The following is a 25433-nucleotide window of genomic DNA, read 5'->3' on the forward strand; positions in this document are numbered from 1 at the left end:
AGGAGCTGCAGAGGAACATGTCCTGCCGTGAGCGGGCCCCGGTTCCTGCCGCGTGTCCGCGGAGGAGCTGCGGGCACGAGCCCAGCCGTAAATCCTGGAGAAAACCCTGAAGGAGCAGATCCCTCCTTCCCTCCCTGACGAGCCTCCATGGCTGACTGTGCTCCCGGCGGGAAGGTGCTCCTGACCACCCGCCAGGCCGCAATGCCCTGCCCGGGGCCGCACTCCAGCCGCCCTGGGCAGGGCAGGGCAGGGCAGGGCCGGTGCCCGCCCGGCCGGCACAGGGCACAGCGCGGTCCGTGCTGTGAACTCCTCGCGGCCCCCCGAGGGTGTCGCTGGAATTCTCTGCTTTTGGGCTCTTTTTCCCGACAGGATTTACGAGAACACGTTTTCCACTCGGGTTTCCAGCCATGTGGTAATGAAGGGTCCGGCGCAGGCTCCGTGCCCGGCGGGCTGCAGACTCGGAGCGGAGCTGGGGGCTGTGCTGGCTGTCGCCTGCCTTCGGTGTCCCGGTCCCCGCTGGAAACGCCAATGGCAGGAATTAAAATCCTCGAAGCCTCAGCCAAAACAAAGAGTGGACTGCCACGGCCTGGAAGGTGTGGCTGGGGCCAAAGCTGGGTTGGTGGCAGGGAAGCCTTTGCCATGGCCAGGAACGCCCGAGCTGGAACTGCCAGCCCAGCACTGGGAATGCTGCAGCAGCAACCAGCCCTGGACTGGGACAAGGGTGGCAAAGCTGGGGCTGTCCCTGCCCGTGGCAGCGTGGCACTGGGCCTGGAAGGGCACTGCCCACCCAAACCACTCTGGGATTCTGTGGAAACCAACTGGGAATTCTTCTGTTGTTGCTGCACGAAGAGAAGCCGAGTGACAGACACAACTTTGCTTTTCCGCTAATGCCCCTTTTATTCATTTCTGACACTTCTTATTTTGTAAAGAAATCCCATAGCCAAAACCAAAGGGTCTCTTCAGAAAAACCCCAAACAATCCACAAAAATAATTAACCACCAACAAAGTAAATCTTGATTTTAAACCACAACACAACGACCTCCAAGGATCATTAAATTATTTCCCAGTGTCTCCAGCCACACTTCCTGCCTCCATAATTTGTGCCCCTACAGACAAGACCCATATTTACAATAAATCGTGTTTAAAAGAGTTTTGAGTATGGGAATGAGCTGCTGCTATCTCATAGAAAGGCAGCAAAGTGCTAGGTTTTAACTGATAAGATCTCATTAAATTTAAAAAGTCACATCTCTATCACAACTCTAAAGAATGGGTTTATAAAGTGCCCAAGTCCATTTTTCCTTCGCTGCCTCCACTCTACTCCCTTGGCACTTTGGCCGTTTATCACCATTGCACAACAAAGATTTAGAAAGGGCAGAAAGAATCTTCAGCTACCGAGACGCCAACATGGAAACCATTCCCTGCTTGGAATGAGCCACCTCCAGGTCTGTGCCACTCTCTGTGCTGGGAAGAAGACGTGGAGAACGGGAGAAGTGCAGTCCCAGCAAGGCCCAGCAGCTGCTTGGGAAGGTGTCCCTGGCAGGTGCTCCCTGGGGCGTCTCTGCATTCCAGAATTCTTCCCAAACCAGGTGCTTCACCATGGGGAGCTCCTGCTCAGGCTCCAGCTGAGAAACACTTCCCAAACTGCTCATGAGGCTGCGGTTCTTGTCCTCAAACGCTGCAGTTTTGATGCAGGAAATGACTCCCAGCATTCCAAGAAATGGATGATTTACATTCACCTTTGCTTCATCATTAAAAAGGGAATTCAGGGAGCACTGAGAAAGCCATCCAATAATCGATGGCAAACCCGTGTCCTGGGACTCGGCAATTTAGGGGACATTGGAAAGGTTAATTTTGGAATTCCTAACTGAGGGTGCTTAACAGGGTGGATTTTGAGATGGGAAAGTTCTTGGGGCCAGATTCTTCCACATGGGAATCTGTTGGATCTCTTCCCACGATCCACTGCCTGAGCCTGCAGCAGAGGAGCCAGGGTGGCATCACCAGGCTCCACCTTCCTTCCCTGTCCGTGCAGAGGCTGTGCCCCGTGCTGCTGTGGCAGTGATGGGACTGGGACAGGACCAGGAATCCCTCTGAGCCCTGAGTTCCATGTCCCTCTGAGCCCCGAGTTCCATGTCTGTCCGTGCAGAGGCTGTGCCCCGTGCTGCTGTGGCAGTGATGGGACTGGAGCCAGGACCAGGAATCCCTCTGAGCCCCGAGTTCCATGTCTGTCCGTGCAGAGGCTGTGCCCCGTGCTGCTGTGGCAGTGATGGGACTGGAGCCAGGACCAGGAATCCCTCTGAGCCCCGTGCCCGAGGCACACCGGGGTGTGGGCACCGAGCACGTCCGGGGCACCGGGGTGTTTGGGACCCCAGCGCTGGGAACCGAGCACAGAACTGAGGACAGAGCTCCCCAGAGCAGCTCCCTGCATTCTGCCACGCCTTGCACAAGGTCTGGGCAGGGAATTCCACCCTGGAGCAGCAGCAGCAATCTGGCATTTCACTGGGAATCCAGGGAGTGTGGACAACACCTGGCATTCCAGAGATGCCCCATCCCTACAGGCAAAATCCAAACAGAACCCGGGCTGGGGCCACGTGTAATGGCTTTGGCACTTGGCAGCATGGAGCCCCCAGCCCTGGCACAGCATCCCCCACAGGCACAGCCCAGCAACTCCTGCTCATGGCACATCCAAATCTGGCCAGTCTGAACTGGGAAAAGCTCCATGAAACCATCAAAGAGCCCCAGAGCTGAAAAATGGAGCTTGGAATTCAGGAGTCACTTCCCAAGCCCCAGCCCTGTGTGCAGAGATAACTGGGAGTACATTTGTTTATTTAAACCCCAGAGAGGAAATCATAAAAATGTTCATTTGAAAAATGTAAACTCATCCCTGTTTCCTTGAATCACACACGTGTCACCTTCCAACATCCTCAGGGAGAGGAGGCAGGACACTCAGACAAAGCCTCTGGAGCCAGGAGATGTTGTGGAATGTGGAACATGGGGAATGCTGTCACCAAGGGAAGCAGCTACAGCTAAAAGGGGTTTTTGGCAATGAACACTAATTCAGGGAAGGATCATTCCCTCAGGATTGCTCTGGCACCTCCAGCTGCAGAGGAATTCAGTTTTCTTCATCCGAGGAGAGACCTTCAATCTCATCCCTGTCTCCTCCAATCGCCATCCAGAAGGCTTTGGCCACCTACAATGGCAAAAAAGATGGGAAAGGGAGAACATTCCCATCAAATGGCTGAAGGTTTTGTATTTCCCATCCAAAGAGTAGGAACCGAGCAGCAGCTCAATCTGGCAAGCAGGTCTGTAAGTGTAATCCTCTCTGAGGTGAAGGAATTTCAGAGGCACAGAGGCAATGGTTCAGGTCAGGCACCTGGGATACAAAACCTGTGCTATTTAAGGCATCATTAAATTTTCCAGAGATCCACTTTTCCATTGACCTGTGGAAGCTGGCCAGCACCCCCAGTGACTGCAGGGCTTTCAGTCTTTTTTTTATGGCAGTGAGGTGGAATGAAATGATCTTTAGGGTCTCTTCCAACCCAAACCATTCCAGGATTTTATGCTTTTCTGATATTTCAAACTTCCACATTATTCAATTTTTGGGAGATACCTGACATGTCTTCTCTAGGACTGTGTGGTTTGTTCTCTCTACTCTTAATCCAGGAACTCTCCAGGAGCAGGAACTGTGGCGTGGAAAGAAAACACCCATTTGATTGATTCCCACCCCAGTTCCAAAGGCTCACCTTCTCTGCGTGCAGCTTCCTCTGCTCGTGAGGCAGCGTGGCAGCTTTGTCTGTGGAAAGGAGAGGATTGGGGTTGTGAAGCTCAGGAGTGAGCAGTGAGCACCTCCTGCTCCTGGATTTGGGAACTCCAGGGCACCTCCTGCTCCTGGATTTGGGAACTCCAGGGCACCTCCTGCACCTGGATTGGGGAACTCCAGAGCACCTCCTGCTCCTGGATTTGGGAACTCCAGGGCACCTCCTGCTCCTGGATTTGGGAACTCCCAGAGTTGCTTTCAAGAGCATTATCAAGATGAAGGGTGAATGAATGGAAAGAGCAGCTACTTCTAAAGGACTTGAGGCAGGAGAACAGGAATTTCACAGCCTCCCAACTCACTCCTGGCTCTCTCCGAGCCCCTGCAGGAGGTGCCAGAGCTCAGGTCCAGCTCTCCTGGTGCGTTACCTTTCATTTCTTTCAGCTTTGAGAAGAGCCTTTCGAAGTTCCCCAGGTCCCCATCCCTCGTGGTCAGGCTGGCCAGCTCCTGGATGTCCATATCCAGCATGGGATCTGAAAGAGAGCTCGGTTGAAGAGAAATGACTCTGCTTTCTCACTAGAAAACCAGGATTTTAACAGCTGCAAATTCCATTTGCAAATCCCAATGTCATAGGAGAGAAAGAAACAATTTACTGATTGCTCATACAGACAAATCATGGCATTGTTACAGTGGTGATTAATTTTATGGAAGGAATTCATCCCTGTGAGGGTGGCAGGCCCTGGCACAGGTGCCCAGAGCAGCTGTGGCTGCCCCTGGATCCCTGAAGGCCAGGCTGGACAGGGCTTGGAGCAGCCTGGGACAGTGGAAGGTGTCCCTGCCATGGCAGGGGTGCAATGGGGTGATTTTTAAAGTCCCTTCTAACCCAAAATACTCCAGATTCCATGGTTCAGTGATACATTACACGTGAGCTCATCCAGTAGTTAAGATTTTTTGCTGATTCCAGGATCTGTCCAGAAACAGCCACAGAGTGAATCAAAGAGTGATGAGCTGTGCTGAGACCACATCAAGCATGCAGATCTCACCCCCAGCTGTAAGGCAGTCCCAGCTCCTGGAATGCTGCAGGGATTTAAGGACTCTCCTTTGTCCCCCACTTTCCCCTGGGGCCAGGGGCTCTGTGCTGAGCTCACCTGCAGCACTGTCAGGCTCCAGGCTGTTTGTGCCAGCTCCATCCTCTCCACCATCTGATTCTTCTTCCCTGTCTCCTGGAGAAGGGTTGGACTGTCAGGAAACAGAGATATTTCAGAATCCAGCAATGCATGAAAAAACAGCAGCAGCAAATCAGGTGCCTCCTGCTTTTCCTTCAAAACCTTGCACTTTATCTCAAAGTGTTACTGCAAAACCTGTGCCATGAGAAGCCCCTTCTGCAGCACTGGGAATTGGTGCTGCATGAAGGGATTTCAGCATGGATTTGTTGGTGTTTTTCAAATAACACCACAAAACGACAGGTTTTCTTTTACCCAAAGGGAATCATTTGGATATAATCACACCCATCCTGAGTGGAGCTTTTAGTGCTCCTCCCTTTGGCTCTGAGGCACAGTGGGGAGGTCCCAGGCACCCCCCAATGGATGCAGGCAGGGCCTGAGCAGAGCAGGAACCAGGAATTACTGGAATTACTGTTTACTTCTGTCTCCGGGGTCTCTTCACAGCCACGGCTCCTGGTTGCTCCTGCCAAGGTGCTGAGCAGACCAAAGCCCTGGGTCCTGTCTGCAAACAAAGCACAAAGTGCAAAATTACTGCAAATACTGGGACAGGCCAGGTGGGAGAGGGAGTGTTCCACAGCACCCCGGAAAACTGTGCCAGTGCACTTGGAAACAGAACTTAAGCTGAAATTTCACATCATCTCTAAGCTTTAAACTGTGCCTGCACCATTTGCTACCAAATGTTCCCCCAGGGAAGAGATGTGTGGCCACAGGAGATGTGGGGTCTTTCTTTCTAAAGCTCGTTGGAAGCCTCTGCTCTGTTGGGATCTGAGCTGGAAAATTCCAAACGAGGCAGCTGGAAAATCCAAAGCAGAATTTGCTGTTCCTGGTGCTCAGGTTTAGCCTCCATGGGAAGCAGCACCGAGTCTGAGCTTGGATTCAGGAAAGGCAACGAGAGCCTTTGCTCACACATTGTCTGAACAGGCTGAGCACGACAGTCACGGCAGAGAAAATTGTTAAATATGGAATTCAGAATTCCTGGGTGGATTCATCCATCAAATCCAGAGTTTCTTCTCACTGCAAGGTGCTCTGGGCTCTCCCCACTGCTGGCCTAGGGTGTATCTCGGTGCTCTTTTAAAGCCCAGCCTAAAAAGTGATTTCAAACCTGAACAGTCATCTAAGATAATAAATGTGGTGCGGTATTTTTAATTTAAACTGGCTGTATTTTAAAACCTGTTTTATATAAAAATATGTGCATAATGGGTGATATGATGAGGTGTTTTTTACCAAGTCAGGTTTTTCTAAGTCAGTTTACTACTCCTTACAAACTGGCCTTGCACTGAGTAGTAAATATTTGCAGTTACACAAGGCACTCAGGAGATTTTTCTGCAAACCTTCATATTTTAGTCAACTAAAACTGAAATTATGTGAAGCTGTTGTACCAGAAATAGCCAGGAAACAATGACTTCTGCCAGAAGAAAGATTTAATGTTACTTTTTACAAGAAGTATGTTCTAAATTATTACACTCATGACTAAGCTCTAGACTCAACTGTTGAGGTGATGTCATTTGGATGCTCTGTCCAAATTTCCCTGCCATTTCTCCAGACTCTCATTTTGAGGGGTTGGATGTGTAACTGAGCCCATCCAGCACTCACACAAACACATCTCCAAGAGAGAATTCCTGAGCCCCCACTCCCTGTTCCCTGCTCCTGCAGCTGATCTGTTCTGCCCCATCCCTGGCACGTGTTTGGGGCCACTGGCTCTGCTTTATCCCCTTTTGCTGCTTTAACAGATCCCTGGCCAAAGGGTGGGGAGAAGTGAATCAGGGGAGCTGAATGAATTCCCTGGAAAACGTTCAGCTGCCCATGAAGCCCAGCAGGTCAATGAACAGGAGCTGGAGGATGAAAGTTTGGGATTTGCATCCCACAGCAAAGCAGCTTCCCCAAGTTTCACGGGCTGAGCAGAGAGCTGGCTTTGGGGAAGCTGTGAAGGTGGACATGGAGCCAATTTCTGAGTCACCTCAAGCAAGGCTGGACACTGCAGTGCAGAATGTCCTGCAGAGAGAACATTCCCACACTGGCAGAGGGGTGGATGCAGTGATCTAATCATGGCCCTCGTTCATAGCTGGGATTAGAGTTTGTGCTGCACAGAAAAATGGCAGGGGCTCCACATTCCCTCCCCCATCCCTGCAGAACCTCAGCCAGAATTATTGCAAATGTCATCCCTTTCTGAAAAACCTGGAGTGTGCAGCAGGGATCTCTGAACAGCAGCTATTTGTCCCTGGATCCGTGTTTAGGGAGGAGGCAGACACAACACTTGGTTGCAGGCACACCCTTGGAAAACCCTTCCTATAAACTCCTTTTATTGGATGTAAAAGTTACTTCAACTTCTGGGTGCAATTCAGGAAGTGGGTGATGCCTTACACAGTGTTCTTAAGGCAGGAAAGCCAAAAATTAGCTCATCCCACTTATTGGAGGAGTCAGTGGCTACGATGGAGCCCAGAGCAGCTGGGGCTGCCCCTGGATCCCTGGAATGTCCCAGGCCAGGCTGGACAGGGCTGGGAGCAGCCTGGGGCATGGGAGGTGTCCCTGCCATGGCAGGGGTGGAATGGGATGGGATTTAGGGTCCCTTCCCATCCAAACCATTCCAGATCCCTGTGCAGTTTCACAGGAATCACTCATGATGCTCTGAACATGGATTCAGTATTCCCAGATTCCTGTTTCATAGCCAAGTGTTTTCTACTGCCTTTATCCATTATTATTCCTCCAGTCTGTCTCCAGCTGACACATGGTGATCCTTATACATAAAATTGGAATTAACACATCAAAATTCACAATTTGTTTGAACGGCCTCCCTAAATCAGGTTAATTGGCTGTGATTAGAGCCAGGCTCATTCCTGGCCCCACCTGAGGTAAGCAGCTTCACCTGGGATCACTCAAGCTGGGATTTAAGCAGGAAAGAAGCCAAGCAGCCTCTTCAAGAGGGCTGGAAATGGTTTCTCTTCTTGCCACAGAGGCTCTTGCAGGGACTGAGAAGGCAACAGCAATTTAATACCTCTGTGGGGAGGGAAATGTGCTACCTGGAGAATCCCTCATGTTCTCCTGCTCAAGAAAACTTCCAGAGACTGAAGGGAGCTCCAAGGCCTGGGGAACCAACTTTACACCAGCTCCAGAAGGGATTTGCTCCTGGGAGACTCCCAGGTAAGACTGCTTGTGTGGCTTGGAGTAGAGATAATGCTGTTCCACTTACTCACAAAGCATGTGGGATTGGTTACTTGGTGTAAACTTGTTTCTAATTCAACTGTGTTACATTTAACAATTCTTTTTATGGATCTGTGTGAGAATGATGCAGTTAATGGTGGGAGAAAAAAATCTGAAGTTGAAAATTTTAATTAATAGGTATGTGAAAAAACCCTGTAGCTTGAGAATTGTGTTAGGGCTTAATGCAATAAAATATTGTGAGTTTGGTGTTTGTGCTTGAAAAAAGTTATTCCTGCTCTGTCTGTAAATCTAAATTCTCATGGAAATGGGTTTTTGAATTCAGGCAATGCTGTTGAATTAAGGCTACACCTAACAGTGCTGTAAGTATTTGCTACTCCACATTTACTACTGGAGCTCTCTTAAGGTCTCTGATAACTCTTCCCTGCATGGTTTTCAACCAGCCAGGAATTACAGTTCATTCAGGGGGAAAGCTGAGGCTGGATTTACATGGCAGTTTCTAGGATCTGGAGGAAGCTGAAAACAAAAGATATGTTACAGGTTGTAAAAAGTTTTATTTTAAGCAAAATGAGCTCAACAATTTCCCTTTGAAGGCACAGTCAGGCTGCAACACCTTCCAAATATAGCTCACTTCCTGAGGGGTTTGTGCTGGTACAGCAGTGCTGTGTGGGGCTGGTGCGGTGCAGAGAGAAAATCAGGATTTTTCAAGGAGTCTGACCTTTACAGAACACACCAGTGATGTGCAGGAATTTCCCCCCTGTGAGGAACTGAGCGTGTGACTAAATTCTGCTGTTCTGTAAGGTGGCATCTGCCAAATACAGGAAATGTCTTGTTAAAACCCACTTTTAGCACAAGCGAGATAACCTGATGCCATCTGCCAAGGTTACCTGGTTCTCTGCAATGGTTCCACTGAATCAGACCCCACCTGCACCTCAGTGCTGATGGGGAATGAGAAATCCTCAAAAAGCTGCGTTAAAAATGCAGGTTAATAATTCTCATCCTGGTTTTACTGAGTCCCAGCAAGCACCCTGCAGACACAGACATTAACAGCAGCCTCTGAGCTTTAAATCATTCCACGGTTAATTGCTGTAGGAAGGGAGAAGCCACAGCAATGGGAAATGGGACATCAGGGAGCAGAGAGGTGTTGGAAGGTTGGCAGTGGGATGAGGCTCTGTGAACAATAAAGTCCAGGCCAAGCACTCCTGAAAGGTTTAATCTTCCTACGTTTTCTGCAGCAGTTTGTGTGATTAGAAAGGTAATCAAAGGTTTTCAAGTAAATGGAAGGCACAGCATTTCCTTTTCTGATGAGTCTAAGGCTAAAGTGATTTTTCCACAATTTTAACTCCACCTGATAATCAGCTTCCCCAGGAAATTATCTGGGGTTGCCCATTTTTTGCACTGTTGTCAAAAATTTCTGTGGTTTCCATGTATTCAAGTGGGGTTTTCTGTAGCAAAAACAGCCCTTAAACGTTTGACATGACTCCTTTGCCAAATCTCATCTCTGCACTTGTTGTCCTCTTCCTTTACTTCTACACTGAATCTTGTATCAGTCTGATAAAGCTCATAATTACAACCTATTTCCTACTAGAGCTTGGTGGAACAAACTTTGAGTTTTCATTGCAACCTGCAGAATTAATGGAATACTTAACTCAAATTACTGGTAGAGTATGAGTTAGAGAGGGAGCAGGTGCTGGAACAGGAGGGAGTTTTACACAGAAATCCTTTCCTGTGAGGGTGGCGAGGCCCTGGCACAGAGAAGTTGTGGCTGGAAGTGTCCAAAGCCAGGCTGGGTGAGCTTGGAGCACCCTGGGACAGAGAATAAGCTGAGCTTTAAGGTCCCTCCCAACCCAAAGCATGCCAGGATTCCGTGATAAATCTCACCCACTGCTGTGAGCTCATCAGGACACGGAGGGAGGATGAAAGCAGTGCCTGGAGCCTCCTGCTCCCTGGGGCAGGTCCCAGAGTGCTCCAGCTGTGCCTGCGCTGACCCAGCTGCTCCCCCTGAACTCCCCCAGCCCTGCAGAGCTGGGCCAGGCCCAGGGGCACCCACCTCCCTTGATGAGCACGTTGGACCAGACGTTGGCGTTGAGGGCCTGCACGATGCGCTTCACTCCGGTGGACTCGGGGAAATCATCTGCACCAAACACAGAGAGCGACTCTGAAACCCTTCAGAACAACCCAAAAACCACCACAGGCCTCCAGAGAGGGGCTGGAGGCCTGTCCTGTCTTCTCACAATCATTGTCAATTCTGCTCCTGATACAAAACACAGATCTTTCGCCTTTGATTGATGAGAGGCCAAGGAAAATAAATTAATGCCTCATTCTTGGGCTGAGCTTCCAGGGATAATGTGCTCAGCATTTTGCAGATATCTAAATTCTTTTTGTTAAATATTTAGCAGGAGGCCTACATTAAGTAACATCTTCATAGCATATTATAAAAGTATAATACACTTTAATAAAAATATATAATAATTATAACGATTAATAAATAATAAACAATAAACTAGTAAATTATAATAATAACTATAATAATATAAAAGTATATTATACTTTATATATATATAAATTTTACAGTAACAGACAGGAAACTTGAATCTTTCACCCCAAGGTCTTTTACAATCCTGCATCATAGAAATATATTATAAAATAGATATTAGAATTACTTTTCTTTCTTTTAGAAAGTACAGAACTTGAGAAAACCATTTAAAAAGGGTGTGATGCCTGTAAACAACGGAAAGGAATATTTGTAAAGCTGTCCCCACAATATCAAACTACAAAAGTTCCAGTAACCCTGGGAATTACAGGAACTTGAAAGCCCAGGGAAAGCATTATTCAGATTTTAATTTATTTACTGAATAGATCTGACACCACTTCGGATCAAGTCAGTTTTCCCATTTCCTCAGTTTAGTCAGCTTCCCATGTTTGTGCAGGTTGACAAAGGGGAAAAAAAACCAAACAATCCTTTGGATACAGAAGTGTTTTTGTTTAGAAATCAAACTCAAGTGACTCAGGTGCAGTAACTGAAACTGCCTTTAGAAATGCATTTAAGGCTGAAATCAGATGTTTTGCCCTCTGGGCTGCTGTTTGATTTGATATCAGAGTCATTATCAAGAGTCTCAGTTCAGAGCTCTTGTCCTGACTCTGCCAACAGCTGACAATGAGTCAAAAGAAAAGTTCCAGTTTATTTGAGATGAGCTGCCTGAAATGTCAGAATCTCGAGCAGAGATTGGCCCAGTGTGTTTACAGCATCTGTTGTGCCTTTTGTAACTCACTCAAAATGTTTGGGGGGTAAATAAGTTACTCACAGGAACACAGTTCCTCCTCTGCATGAGTCACAGTGAATCAACTACCAGATTAAACAGCTAGGAAAGAACATGTATCCCAATATTCCAAAAATTAACATCCTGAGTTGTTATTGCTCCCATTAAATAAATGCTAAAGAGCTTGTTCCCATAAATGGTAAAGAGCTTGTTCTTTACAGCAATTATTCAGTAGAAAAATATCTTGATTTAAGGTTACTATTTTTAAAGCAATTAGTGTTTGTTTAGTCTAAGGAGTCTTCACTTCCAATTTTCCCAGTTTCTGTGAATCAAATCTGTGAATCTCCCTCCTTGACTGAAAAAATGGGAAACCTTTTTAAGGGCATGGTGGGGAGAGAGGGAGCTCCTCAAGATCCAATTTCAGTAGGCCTTTAAAGAGGAGAAAGGGGTGTTCCAGTGAGGATTTTATAGTGAATTATTTTTGGTGACTGCAATGTGCTTGGAGAACCTGAAATAGAGCAAATGTTAGCGACTAATTCCTCTCCAGCCTGCAGTTATCTCATTTTCCTCCAGAGAGGTAAGGTGTAAATGCTTTTTTGTGTCACTGGAGTGAGGAGATAAGGCTGATGCTGATAAGGCTGTCAGGAAGTGCACGGTCACTTTTCACGAGTGGAACACCACACTTCTGACTCTTCTTGCTGGCTTTTTGTTTTTTTTTAAGTTAAAAATGTTGGGCAGCCAGTGATTCTGAAACTGATTTATTTCCTGTGTAACAGCTCGTGTTGCTCTGAAATGTTTTTAACAAGCTGCCATTTTCAGCCTATCATGTCAGTTTGTACCAAGATAGCATAAAGTAGTTTTCAAGTCTTTTTAAAACCAGAATTTTTCTGCCCCCATACAGAAAAATGTTTCTTTAGGTTGATTTTCCAAGTGGAATATAAACTTCTGATGTATCAATAGAGTCCTAGGGCAGTGCCAGAAAAAGAAGCAGATATTATTTTTATGTAGGTCCCGCATAAACAGCAGCTGGATTTGGGAGGGGACAAATGGAATTTCTCAGAGGAAATAACCTCCTCCCCCTCATGACCTTTTACAGCTGAGACTCAGCCCTACCAACTGGGAGCATTCCATGCTGTAACGATGTGGCATATCAGAAATTGCAAGGGGCATAACTTTATTTAGAAGGTATTTTTGGGGCACTTTTTCATTCTCAAAATGGCAAGAGAAGCAGCAGACCTACCATCTTCATCAGGGAGCTCCTCAGGGCTGAGCTCTACCAGCTCAAAGCCATGCTTGATGCACCATTCTTGAGCTTTCTGTCTGTTTACACCTAAATTGGGAGACAAAAATGGGTATTAAAGGTGCAGATTTGAGACCAGCACTAGCATTATTTATCAGAATATTCAGCTGTGTTTTAGTCCCTCAGAGTTGTTTGCTTGCTCTGGAGTGTATGGCAAAGTGCATAGCAGCTGACATGGATCCTCCATTCACTGTGGGTTCCAAAAATAGAGTTAAACTCCTGCTTGGAACTGAGGAACAGAATAGAATGGTTTTGCAGAGGGTAAATGTAGGTGTGAATGAAGACTTCTGTTAACTCTGGGTTTGACACTGAATTAAGCTGCAGGGACACACCTGCATCTCCCAGCTTGCTGTTGTCTAGAGCCACAGCAAATGTGTCTGCTCCATGTCCAAATGTCAAAAAAAATGGCATTAGCAACCAAGTCCTCCCCATTTTTCTCAGCAGGATCGTGCACATCCAGCAGCAGGAATGCGTTTTAGTCCCCCTGCAGTGGCAGGACAGAGCTGACTGAGCAATCTGGTAAAATTCTGACTCGGTTCTAACCACATCCCACTGAAGGTTTCAGCCCCTGCTCCCCAGAGCTCTCCAGGCCACTCTCACCCAGAATCTGAGAAGCAAATGTTGATGTCATTAGAAAGTTAATTATTATGCAGGTTAATGGCTCTGAGTGAGGATGGGAGTTTTTGGGTCTCCTACCATTCTCAGATACTCTGTCACAAACCAGGATCATCACTTCTGGCAGCCACTCTTCTGTCAGGGGCAGCCATTCAGAGACACCCTCCAGTCCAGTTTTCTACAGGGGAAAAGAAAAGTCTTCTTTGGAATACATCCTACAATAGTTTTTAATAGTATTAGAACTGAATTATATAAAGAAATAGGCTTTTTTTGTCTCAACCTTTCTGGTTTCTGCTGAAACAGTTTTCACTGCTGCTGGTTTAGTAGAACCAGTTTTGGGTGAAATGCCCTGAATTTAGTTTAGCTCCCTAAATTGTGTATGTCCCAAAAGAGCCTTTAAGAAGCAGCAGCAGCTAGGAATAAATAAGGAGATGGTGAGCTGGATTTGCCACGGTGGCACAATGACTCCTGAAAAACCCTCTTCCAGCTGGAGGAGAGTAGCAAGAGAGAAGGAAACTGCTGCTATTGTTAGCAGGGAAATTTAATATTTAGTATTTATTACTGATCTTCTGCCAATGAGTAGAACAGCTTAAAGGGGATGGATGGAGGTTCTGATTTATGGTTCTCACTGTGACAGGGCAGCTACACGAGAGATAAAGTAGGAGAATGAAGCAAAGAGCCTTACTGTTGTGCTGTCAAAGTACACAACAAACGCCTGCACAGCCTCGGCGATCTCTCCAGTCACGTGGAATGTGTTTGGGACCACACAGAGGTGGATGTCTGCAGAGTAATATTTGTTATCTATCGTCCAGGGGTAGAAATTCACTCTTCCACTCGTTACTGCACCCACGGTAAGGTCATCTTTTCCTGTGATACCTGCAAGACAGAAAAAGGGTGAGGAGGAGGGTAAAACCAACAGCAAGAAAATAATTTGTCCAGGAAAGTAGAGTGCCAAAGCAGATCCATCTCTATTATAATAAACCAGTGCATAATCAAGATCTTTAAAAATTCAACTCAATTTGTTATTCTGTCCTAGATTTTATTGCTTAGCTTTCAGAAGAGTTTATGTTCTAGTTTTCAATATAAAATATGGCCCAGAAGCTGCAGAAAGCCTTTTGTTTTCCTGGAAATGCCCTTTCAAGTGTTAACCTCAAACTTAGTATCTGTTAACAGGATGTATGGAGAAAAAACCTAAACTTTATTACAACCCTTGCATGCTCATTGAGATGTAAAGATCTGTTTACCTGTGACCAAAACCTGAAGGTAACTAATGAGAAAATAAAGCCAGTTCCTACAATTCAGCTGGAATTCCCATGAAATTCCATGCAGGAGCTCAAGCATTAGGATCCAGTGCTTTGCTCAGGTGCTGCCAAGCTCTGCCCTCCAAGGTAGGAACCTTCCCAGGAACTCTCCTGGAGCTGAAGCAGAGCATCCCATTATTCCTTGAGGGAAAGGCCAGGAAATCTTGTTCAGGCTGGATGAACTCGTGGGCACTTTAGAACACAAGGTCAATTATTTCTAAAATGGACTGAGTCATCCAGAATTGCCTTGGGCAGGAGAAGAGTTAAAGAATAAAGTACATGGCTTTTCAAGGATTTGTATTTTAAGGTACTGAGAGTTCCTGGAGCTGCTGGAACAGGCTGTTCCAAAATGTCTGGAGATGAATTTGAATTTATCTGTATCTTATTAGTAAAGAGACAGGAAAACCTCCTTGCCAAGGCTGCAGTGATTTTTACAAGTAAACTGCAAAGCTGAGAAATGGATCTGGTGAATGAGCACAGGGCACGAGGCAGGGAGAGCTGCAAACCAGGATTATTTGCAGCCCTGAGGAGGAGGTGGAATCTGAGGGAGAAATGTGACCTTGGAAACAGAAACCTGTAGCCATTTCCTCTTTAAGAGGATGAAATAGGAGTCTCCTCTCTGGGCTTCTTAAAATAAGAAGTGCCACATCTCAATGACTTTTCCAGGTTCAAGTTTTATTTTATTGTTGGATGGCAATTATTTTTCAGAATATTTGGTCTTTAATCAGATGATATTCCATGCAAAGATTATCCACCTCACTTTGGAGCTGGGGGACAAAGATCTGAGTCACGACCGAACAAACCTGGATTCTGAGCTCTGTATTCTCAGAGGTTTTGTTTTGAATATGATATTAATTTCCCCTTGCTAGTGTTTTGACAGTTAAAAATAAGTAACTAAATTAAAATCAGTCTGAGCGAACAGAATTACAAGTCAGTGCCATAGGAGGTTAAGAACAAAAGGGTGCACAGAAATTACTGAAACCCAGGAAATCAGCAGGAAGACTTAGGGAGGAAAATGGGGTGAGGAAGGAAATCGGCTCTAAAGTCACCAGAGTCAGTCACCCTAACAAGGATACAAAGGGAAAGAACTTTCATAAAAAGTTTTCAAAAGCTGATATGGATTTCACATTTGCTTTGTAAGGGATATTTATTTTAGAAGAGTCCATGGACAAATTTAGGTCTCAAAGCACTGCTAGAATGAGGCCATGTCCCATTTCCTATTATTTGCTACTTGTTCCTGTATTTTAAGGGGTTTTCTTTCATCCCATTGTGCTGCTGATTACCCATCCTTCATGCTGAGGTTTTGCCAATTCCCTGTGAAATTTCTCTCCCAGTAAAAAATGGACGTTGCACACTAAACTCCAAAGGCTTCAGGAACCTGGTGAAAGGATTCAGACCTGCTGTGCTCGGGCTGCTTGTGGGGCTGTAAGAAATCACTGCGGGAAACTGAGCAGTTTGTCAGTTTTCTCCCCAAAAAGTCACTTGGAACAGTTTGGTTTTGGTCTGTAGAGCAAATAAGCAGAGACTACAAAAGAAACATACACTGTAACTCAAACTGAGTTCTCATTTGATGCAGGAATTAGCTTTAAGGGCTGTATTTACCACCCCAGTATTTCAGAAATTTCTTTTCTAGACACTCTGGATTTGAATGAATACAGGAAATTCAGCCAGAGGAGTTTGGTGTCTAATTCAGGGGGAAATGATGAGAATAAACTCCTAGAAAATTAACATGGCAAAAGGAGGTGGCTTGTCCAGCTGAGCCCTTCTGAGGGAGTTCCTCCTTTTTCATGTGCAACTGCTCAGCCAGGGGATGATCTGAAGCCAGTTTTGGCTGCTCCAGCATCACCTCCTGCAGCCTCCAAAGGCCTGTCCTGCACTGGGTGATTCCCCTTCTCCAGGTGATCCCATGACTGGTTTTGCTCTTTTTGTACCAGAAACCATTAAATAACAAACAGCAGCTGACACACGAGATCAGTTCGTGGCTCAGGAACTGACCCTGCCTGGTGTCACACAGCTCCAGAACTTCCAAACTTCTCTGGAACCTCTCCAGAGGAAAAGGTTTCATTCCTTCCAGGCACTCAGTCACTGCCTTCTGTTTTTCAGCAAGTTCACCAGCTGTGTCCCTTCTTCACTCACAAGTATTTATATATTTTAATAAACCAGACAATAGGTAGGTGTATATATATATATATATACATATATATATGTATATATATATATATGTATATAATATTTTGGGAATTATTTTCAGCTATTAACAAAAATGTTCCCTCATTTTACTGACTTAAATATTGACATTTAATTTCGTATTTTATCATACAGATAAGATAAATAATCATTTTGAACACAAGCAAGAACATGACAATATTATAAAATCTCACATCCCCTCCCATTTTTAATGCTGAATCTTGTTAAGTCTTCTGAAAGTGCAAATACACTTGAAAAAGGGGAGTTGAAGACCAGAAATAACTTTTCAGAAGAGTTAAATAATCAGAGAATCACATGTAGCTCTCTTGCAGTAGTTCTCTAATACCCAAGTGCTATTTAAGCACTTTTAGTACATTATGTGTCTAATAATAATTTTTAAAATTATTACAATTTCTTTATGCAGGCTTTTTCCCCCAAAGAGATTAAGATACTGACCACTTTTCATAGTGCTTTTCAGACTGAATTAATGTTTTAAGAACATTATGCCCTAAATGCTCCCAAATCCTCAGCTGTCAGGTACACGGAATGGTTCCCACATTCTGGGCCTTGAGAGCCACCTGGTGGAATAAACCATAAAAAATACTCCTAAAATTACACCAAGGAGTAAAGAGAACCCAAATATGCTGGGGAAGGGGAGGAGGGGAGTGGTAAAAATCCAAAAAGAAAAGGAAGAACAATCACATCGGACAGAAGGAAAACTGAGCCAATCTTATTTGCAGTTTTGTGACAAATACATCACAATAACAGGCAGATCTATGTTGAGCACGTTAAATAGCTTTGTTTTGCCACAGCGTCCCATGAATTAAAGCATTTAGAGCACCTTGCAGAAACCTAAACAAATAAAAATGTATCTAGCAAATGTACCCTCAGCTGCTTCTCATCCTCAAGCCATTTTCCATTTAACAGGAGGAAAACCCTGGAAAAAGTCTTGGGATTGGCCTGAAAAGTTCTGGCAGGCTGTTTGACTCCACCAAACCCTCCCCACTGCTGCCCCATCCCTGCCTGTGAATGTTTTACAGTCTGCTGCCTCTGATTGAATCTCACTTGTTTTACAAAGCAAGGATTTAAGATGCTGATTGTATTTATTTTATCCCATGATTTTATTTCTTTCAGGAGGATTTTAATGTAACCCAGTCAGAGGACACACAGACAAGACTCCAGATTTGGAACTGGGAGCAGTGGAAGCTGAGGTATTTCAAAGTGAGTACTAGTTTAAAAAAAAATCTGAGCTTAAACATTACGACTTTCTCAGATTAAGTAGCTTTTTGCTCACCTACCTTTTCTACTTGTTTCATGTCACTATGCGAAGTAATCAAAGGGGAAACCTAGAGGAACCTTGAGTAATTTCTTCCAATTTGCTTATACCTTCCTCAAAAATAAGCTAATAATACTATTTTTTGGTGTGGAATCTTTAAATAATTCAGTGTCCTGCAGCTGCTTTGACAGAGAAGCCTTGGGCTGAATATCTTGTACTGTTATTTTTGTTCCAAAACGTGCTTTAGTGAGGTGGAGGGAGGCAGTTCCTGGGGGCAGCCCTGTGCTTGGTGAGGTCCTAAGTAAGAATTGCTCAGAAAGAGAGAAAAACAAATCTAGAGAAGATTTGAGGGAGTTAAATTCCACATCTTGGTGTGCACAGCAAACTGTTGGTGAACTCCCTAAAAACCAAGGCTGTCCTAACATAGGGAGCTCACCAAGATCCGAATAGCTTCTTCCTGGAATTCACCAAGATCTGAACAACTTCTTCCTGGAATCCTCCGATTTTAAAACTACCCAAAATTCCACCATGGTTTCCTCTACTATCAGATCTTATTCTTGTGTTCCCCTTTTGAGCCATAAAAATGGCAAGTGGTTCCTGGGAAAACTACTTCCTACTTGAATGAGTTCTACCTACTCGGTACCAAATGTAATCTGCAATTCTAGCAGCTGCAGAACAGACACAATTTTTAGCTTTCCCTTTTAATCCTTCCCCACTGAGAAAGCGGTGAATTATTTCCTTAAAGCACTAAGGAAGCTGCTGACACCCTCTGCAAGGGGTCGGGGGCTGCGATCCTCCTGTCCTTGAGGGGAGGATTGAGACCCTGAGAGAACTGCGACCGTGAAGGGAAAATGAGAACCTGAGGGGAAATTGAGACCGTGAGGGGGAAATTGGGGACCCTGAGGGGAAAATTGGGACCGTGAAGGGATGGCAGCAACCCTGAGGGGAAAACCGGGTTGTGAGGGGACAGCGGTGACCCTGAGGGGAAAATTGAGACCGTGAGGGAGAAACTGGGACTGTGGGGGGATGGCAGCGACCCTGAGGGGAAAATTGGGTCCTGAGGGAGGAGAATTGACACCGTGAGGGGATGGCAGCGACCCTGAGGGGAAAATTGGGACCGTGAAGGGATGGCAGAAACCCTGAGGGGGAAACTGGGTCGTGAGGGGACGGCGGCGACCCTGAGGTGGGAGGATTGAGACCGTGAGGGGATGGCAGCGACCCTGAGGAGAAAATTGAGACCGTGAAGGGACGGCAGCGACCCTGAAGAGAAAATTGGGTCGTGAGGGAGCGGCGGCGATCCTGAGGGGAAAATTGGGACCGTGAAGGGATGGCAGAAACCCTGAGGGGGAAACTGGGTCGTGAGGGGACGGCGGCGACCCTGAGGTGGGAGGATTGAGACCGTGAGGGGATGGCAGCGACCCTGAGGAGAAAATTGGTCGTGAGGGGACGGCGGCGATCCTGAGGGGAAAATTAGGACCGTGAGGGGGAAACTGGGACTGTGGGGGGATGGCGGCGATCCTGAGGGGAGGATTGAGACCGTGAGGGAATGGCAGCGACCCTGAGGCAAATACTAAGACTGTGAGGAGATAGCAGCGAGGCTGAGGGGAGAACTGCGATCCTGAGGGGAAAACAGCCCCCGTAAGGGCCAGGTCTGGAGGGATCCGCTGCCAGCCTGATTCGCGCGGGCGCGGGCAAGCCGCAGCCCCTGGTTCCGCCCGCTCGGGCGCCGCGGCGGCCCCGACTCACGTTTGACGAGCTCCTCGGGCGCGAAGCCCGCGGCGCAGCTGGTGAGCAGCGCCAGCGGCCGCGCCGCCGCCGCCATGGCGCCCGCGCCGCGCCCCTTCCGCCGCGCCGCTACCACCGCCCGCGGGGGGGACGGCGGGGGAGGGAGCGGGCGGAGCGCGGGCCCGGCCCCCGCTGGATGCGCCGTCCCCCCCTCCCGGCGGCGGGGCGGATGGTGCGGCCCGGCCGGCGCGTCCCGTTGCCGGGCGCGGCGGCGCCGCCATGGCCGGAGCGGGGCCGGCGCTGCCGGGTGGGTTCGGACAGCGCCGGGAGCGGCACCTCCCGCCCGGACCGGCCTCTCCCGCCCCGCCAGAGCCGCCGGGACGCCGTGGGGTGTCCCTCAGCAACCTGGGGTGTCCCGCGGCACCGCGGGGTGTCCCTCGGCTGAGGCGCGGCGCGCCCGGTGCTGCTGTGAGGGGCCGGGCGATGCGCTGAGGGGCAGCGGCGTGAGGGAGCTGTGGGTGCTGCTGCGGGGTTCGGGAGCTCGGAGGTGTTTGTTAACGTAAATAACGCGGGTTTGACGTGGGCTGTGCTCTCCTCGCAGGCTGCCTGGAGTTCGTGTCTCTCCTAAAGGGTTTTGAGATCCCCCGCCCCGTGAAAGCACCTGCGTGAGGATACATCATTCCTTAAGCGGAGAATCGCAGTCCTGAAGTTTATTGTCACTGCTTTGTGAGGTTTGTTTGAAAATTGAGTTTTTCCAGCCTTTCTGCAATCAGTGAGTTTAAATAATTGGCTTTGTAGTCTCTTATAATAGTACAGAACCGTATAAATATCTGCATGGATATTTTTTTTCCCGTATTTAGGAATAATTTAATTTGAATTAAATCCTACCTAACCCCATGGGGTTTGGTTGCAGGTATGATTTTTGTCCCAACTTGCTTTTTAGATTCAGGAAGACCTTCAGAAGCTTAAAATGGAAAAAACTAACGTGAAGGGAAATGCAGAAACCATGGATATTTGTGACCTCAGAAACGCAACTGAAAGGACTGAACTTGGGCTGAGAGTAAGTAAAATAGAGCAGACCTAGAAAATTACTCTGTTTTTAAAGTCTGTGTTAATAATTCACTCAGGCCACTTATTTTTTGAGTTACAAGATCCCTTTCCAATCAGCAGCTGATGAGATTACTCAGACATTACAGTTCAGAATGATGCCTCCCTTTTTTGGGTCATCAGAATTAAATTATCTTGGTCAGCTAAAATCAGATTTTTAGTCTGACAGAGACAAAAAGTTTATCAGCTTTTCAGTCAAGCAAAGACCCGGTTGCTTAATGAACTGAGTTAAATAAAATTAATATCCCCTGTATCTTTATAATAGGCTAAAAATAATTTTTTCCTTCACAGAAGCATGCTGAAAATTATTTCAATGTTACAAATGGCCAAGAGTTAACTCTTTCTTCAGCTGGTAATAAAGAAGGGAATTCCAAAGAGCCCCCTAAGTGGTGAGTGAAACAGATGTTTTATTGCAGCAAGACACAAAAACTGAGGTGACGTAATCATGTAAAGCAAATGGGAGTATTGACCTAGAAAAAGTTAGTTTAGTCCTTTCCTTTTTCGATTTTAAGTTAAAAAAAAAAATACAAATGTAAATGCAATTCTAGGTGGCTCCAGCAGTGCTCTGCTAACTCGTGTGGTTAAATGCAAGTTTAAATAGAAATACAGTCGTTTGGGTGGAAGCAGAGTGGGTTTAACGGGTGAAATCCAAGCAATTTTTAGGAAGTTCACTGCCTGTTCCTCTCTCCACCAGGGATCTTCCTTTTGGTGCCTGTCAGGAGCAGCTGGTTCTGCCACCAGTTGAGCCCCTGACTGTGCAGAGGTGCAGCAGATCAGCCCCACGTGTGTGCCAGGGCTCTCAGGTCTGGAACCACACCCTGATCCCTCTGCCAGCAGCCACATTCCAGGAGTGCTTGGTGTCCTGTGCATCCCATAATGCTCTGACTGCCCACAGAGTCAGGGTTTGGTAACACCCCATGGTGAAAGTGTTAAAAAAAATCAGCAGAAGGAGCAGCTGAGACAGGAACCTTCTCCCAGCCCAGGATAACATTTAAATGGGGAAAGGTTCCAGAGTCATCCATGCAGGTGTGGAACTGGCATTTCCCACCCAGCCAGGCTGACAAAGCCACTTTTATCAGGTGGTTTTTTTATTAATAGTTCCAATTCTTGTGACCCTTGTGTGGCAGTTTTTCTCCCTGCATTGATCATTTCCCTGTCAGCCTGAGTGAGGAGTTTGCACTGGGAATCATCCCTGTTTTAATTGAAAGGTGCTCAATTCCCCCCAATTCCATTTTTTTAATAGCAGCAGCATTTCCTCCCTGCATAACGGTGTGTTATAGTAATAAAATAAATACCACAAAAGCACTGATGAGGTGAAAATTGAACTTTCTGTCTCTGTGCAGCCATGTGGGTAAAAGAGTAATTGGCTTGGATAATAACTTGTGTTCTTACAGCCCCAAATCTAAATGAGCATCTCATTGATACATCTGCTTGTAATTACCATCAAAAGAAGAGAGAATATATAGTGCAGATAGATAAATTAAACCATTTTTACTGCTTTACAAAGTAGCACAGTTGTTCAACAGTTCAGGTACCCATCTAATGATTCTTGAACATTTTATGGCATATTTTATTTGTAAAAATTGGAATTTTCTTAGATTTATTTTTATGTTCATACAAAAGAATGTGCACCAAAACATTTTCAATTTAAGAAACTTCTACTGTAGTAAAAACATAGGGCATCCCTCTGTGTTTTATAGGTATGCTTTAGGTATTTCTTATAATAAGAAGAAACTTGTAAAGTCTTTTTCTGGCCATTGGGATTTAAATCATCATGATTTTTATTAGCAGAATAGTCAAACTCATTCCATGCAGATCACAGAGTGCATTATGTTTTAATTCTGATTACTATCAGGCTTTTTTAATTCCTCATTTACTATTAATCAGGTTCTGTGCCTGCACTGATGTATCTATTTGGATAATAGTTCCAGTCCTTACAAACTTTTCCATCTAAACAAAGGCTCTTTGCTGTTTGCCCAGTTCAGTGTGGAGTCAAATAATACAAATTTTTATCATCATTTTGCACATTTACAACATGTTAGCTAGTTTCTGCTTCTAAACACTTCAACCCCAGTGCAGTTATTTTAGGGTTATCCCTATTCTATATTTCAGCAGCAGGTGGAAATGGATTTTAAAATTATGCTTGGCCCGGAGAACGTGGATAATAAAGCTGGTTTAAAACATCCCAACGATGAGACCAGGCTGCCACTTATAGCTAAGAAAAAATCTGCTCCTGTAAGTAACTTTTATTATTTTATGGGTTTATTATATGCATTGCTTTGCACTATTAAAGTTCGTATTTATCAGTCCTAAATAAAATTTTACATGAAAGTAATTTCCTCATAATTTCCTGCTTTTTGACATGGGTATTTAAAGATCTAAACATTTTGGGTGGTAATACTGGGAAAAAGAAATCTGACATGGAACAGGTTTATGTCCCAAGATCCCAATCCAGCAAAAATTTGGATATACAAGGGATGTGCATGGTCAGGAGTGTCAGGAAAATCAGGCAGAGGAGATCAGCTGGAGCTTGGGACTTCTGGGTGTGACCCAGAGATGCAGGAAAAACAAAAAGTCCATTCTCCTCTCTGCTCTGTGCAAGATGAAGTTTTGATTTTCCCAAATTTCCCTCCTGCAACTGCAAATTTCAGTTCTGCTGCCAGTTCTGCAATTGTTCTGCAGCAGTTGAATGTTAAGATGATATTTTTAGCAAAGAATGCGTTAAAAAAAAAAAAAACAACCCAAAAGAGAACAGGCACAGCCATCCCTCCAAAAAATCAATTATGTTCACAAATTTAGCACAGCACTGCGGTCCACACAGCCAATGGTTCCCACATGGGGATGCTCTTCTAAAATTTAATTTATGTGGCAGAAACATCCTGCAGCAAGGCCAGTGCTCTAGGAGAGATTCTGGGATGTTTGGTTTTAAACAACATAAAGAGAATCTGTGAATGGCACAGTTGTGAGCTGCCACTTATAAAAAAAAATGATTTTTGGAAAGCTGTTGCCCTGACCTAAGAGGTGATTTGTCTAACCCTGTGATAATAGAGTTAATTAGAAAAAAGCATCATGGCTAATAGCTTTTTAGAACCACTCTAAAACACTCACAGAGAGGAATATTATCCAACTGCAGAGAGCCATGTGTTGTACCACTCTCCCTGAAACATGCACTGAACCCAGCAAACTTATTGGGGATTTAAATTGCAAGCATTTAATGTGAATTACTCAGGCTCCCAGATACATATTTACAGTTACTGAGGAGCTGACAGGCTTAAAAACCAAGCAGATTTTAAAGGATTTTTTTAAGGATTTTTAAGCTGGTACTGATGGATCTGAGTTTCTGGGAGAGCTAGAGAGCAGTAGGTCAGGAAAGGGACAAAGCTTGATTTTTTCCAAATATGTGGCAAACAGTTCAGAACCATCTCTGGTTACTTTAAGCCTCTCTATTCTCTTCAAAATTTTCCCATTTTAGGGCACATTGTGTGATTTGGGGTGTTCTGCCTTCTCTGGCTGTAAAATTTTTGCAGTTTGCTGTGATACGTTTGTTGTTAAAGGTGGTGTCTACCAGCACTTAAGGAAGGTATTTTGTATTATTATACATTATATATATGATTATTAGTGGTAGGGACACTGAATCTGCGTGCAGCTTCAGCTCTAAAATGCCGTTAATTCGGATGAAATTGGGATTAAAATTTTCGATTAAATGGAGATTAAATCGCTGCGGAAGGGAGGGGCGGGCGGCCGGCAGGGGGCGCTGTCCGTACGCGCACGTCCCGCGGGTGTCCGCGGGGTCCCCAAAAAAATCCCCGGACAAATCCCCCGTCCCCCGAGTAAATTAAAATCAAACTCCCAACTAATTGCTTGTCTCGAGCCACTCAGGAGTTTTCAACGAGCGGCTGAAAGAGTGGTGAGGTTAAAAAGTCGGGGTTGGAGGTGACCTGAGGGGTCAAGCGCAAATCTACCCGGACTTTTTATTGTCCTGCCATTCTAGTAGCTGGAAAAATTATTAGTCAGGGTTTCATTGTTTCACCAAAAAGTGATGTCTTTTCTTGCTCTTTTGGTATTATAAAGTTGCTGATGCTGGGTTTTATCATAGAAACTAAGAACAATTAACTGTTGCCCTTTTGGACCTTTTTGGGTCTAATAATAATGCTTCATCCTCTGCTAAGTTCTGTAGTTATTTTAAAATGAGGGCTGTAATTCTCTTTGAAACACACACTGGGCATCACTTTTTTTTCTGCAGCCTATATCTGGATGAGAGATGAAAAATGGTGAGTGGATAATTATTAAATATGTATACTTCCCATGGAGTATCCAGCCAGAGGAACAGTAATCTGAATTGCAGCAAAAATAATTCTGATGCACTGCTGCAATGTAGGAAAGATTCACAGCTCTACCTTCTGTTTTCATAGGGCTGCTGTTCTATTACAGAATTATACTGGCACTTTTGGGTCCTTGTTTTCTTATAAATGTATTTTATACTGTAAACTTAGGAACCTTTTCATTTATTCATGAGGTAGAATTTAATATGG

At 45.6% G+C, this 25433-nt stretch overlaps 2 protein-coding genes across 22 annotated transcripts in view; one reads left to right on the plus strand and one right to left on the minus strand.

Annotated features, from left to right (window-relative positions):
• Window positions 1–872: 872 nt before the first annotated feature.
• On the minus strand, window positions 873–19919 carry AAGAB (alpha and gamma adaptin binding protein). Of its 2 annotated transcripts, XM_021552622.4 has the most exons (10): window positions 19816–19919; window positions 13991–14181; window positions 13387–13483; window positions 12631–12720; window positions 10181–10264; window positions 5394–5476; window positions 4900–4990; window positions 4180–4284; window positions 3741–3790; window positions 873–3187 (listed from the first exon to the last, which is right to left on the minus strand). In XM_021552622.4, the coding sequence occupies exons 1-10, from the start codon at window positions 19889–19891 to the stop codon at window positions 3110–3112; spliced, it is 945 nt and encodes a 314-aa protein (XP_021408297.2). In that variant the 5' UTR covers window positions 19892–19919; the 3' UTR covers window positions 873–3109. The 2 variants fall into 2 exon arrangements, with proteins under 2 accessions (XP_021408297.2, XP_021408298.2); XM_021552623.4 differs by lacking the exon at window positions 3741–3790.
• IQCH (IQ motif containing H) overlaps window positions 4984–25433 on the plus strand; it is a 69258-nt gene continuing 48808 nt past the window's right edge. For 7 of the 20 annotated variants that reach the window (XR_014957715.1, XR_014957716.1, XR_014957717.1 and 4 more), the window contains exons 1-6: window positions 20045–20101; window positions 20396–20525; window positions 20738–20854; window positions 21193–21290; window positions 21596–21704; window positions 23014–23136. Coding sequence is in view for 16 of the 20 variants with exons in the window: in XM_085589010.1 (XP_085445136.1) it covers window positions 20765–20854; window positions 21193–21290; window positions 21596–21704; window positions 23014–23136 (420 nt within the window). In the remaining 4 variants the exon portion in view is untranslated. Of the gene's footprint in view, window positions 8113–17919; window positions 18015–20044; window positions 20309–20395; window positions 20526–20737; window positions 20855–21192; window positions 21291–21595; window positions 21981–23013; window positions 23137–25144; window positions 25173–25433 lie in introns of those variants that run through there. The other 13 variants (XM_085589011.1, XM_085589012.1, XM_085589015.1 and 10 more) reach the window with 13 other exon arrangements.

The sequence above is a fragment of the Lonchura striata genome, chromosome 10 (assembly GCF_050655825.1).
Source record: "Lonchura striata isolate lonStrDom1 chromosome 10, ASM5065582v1, whole genome shotgun sequence".
Lineage (NCBI taxonomy): Eukaryota > Metazoa > Chordata > Aves > Passeriformes > Estrildidae > Lonchura > Lonchura striata.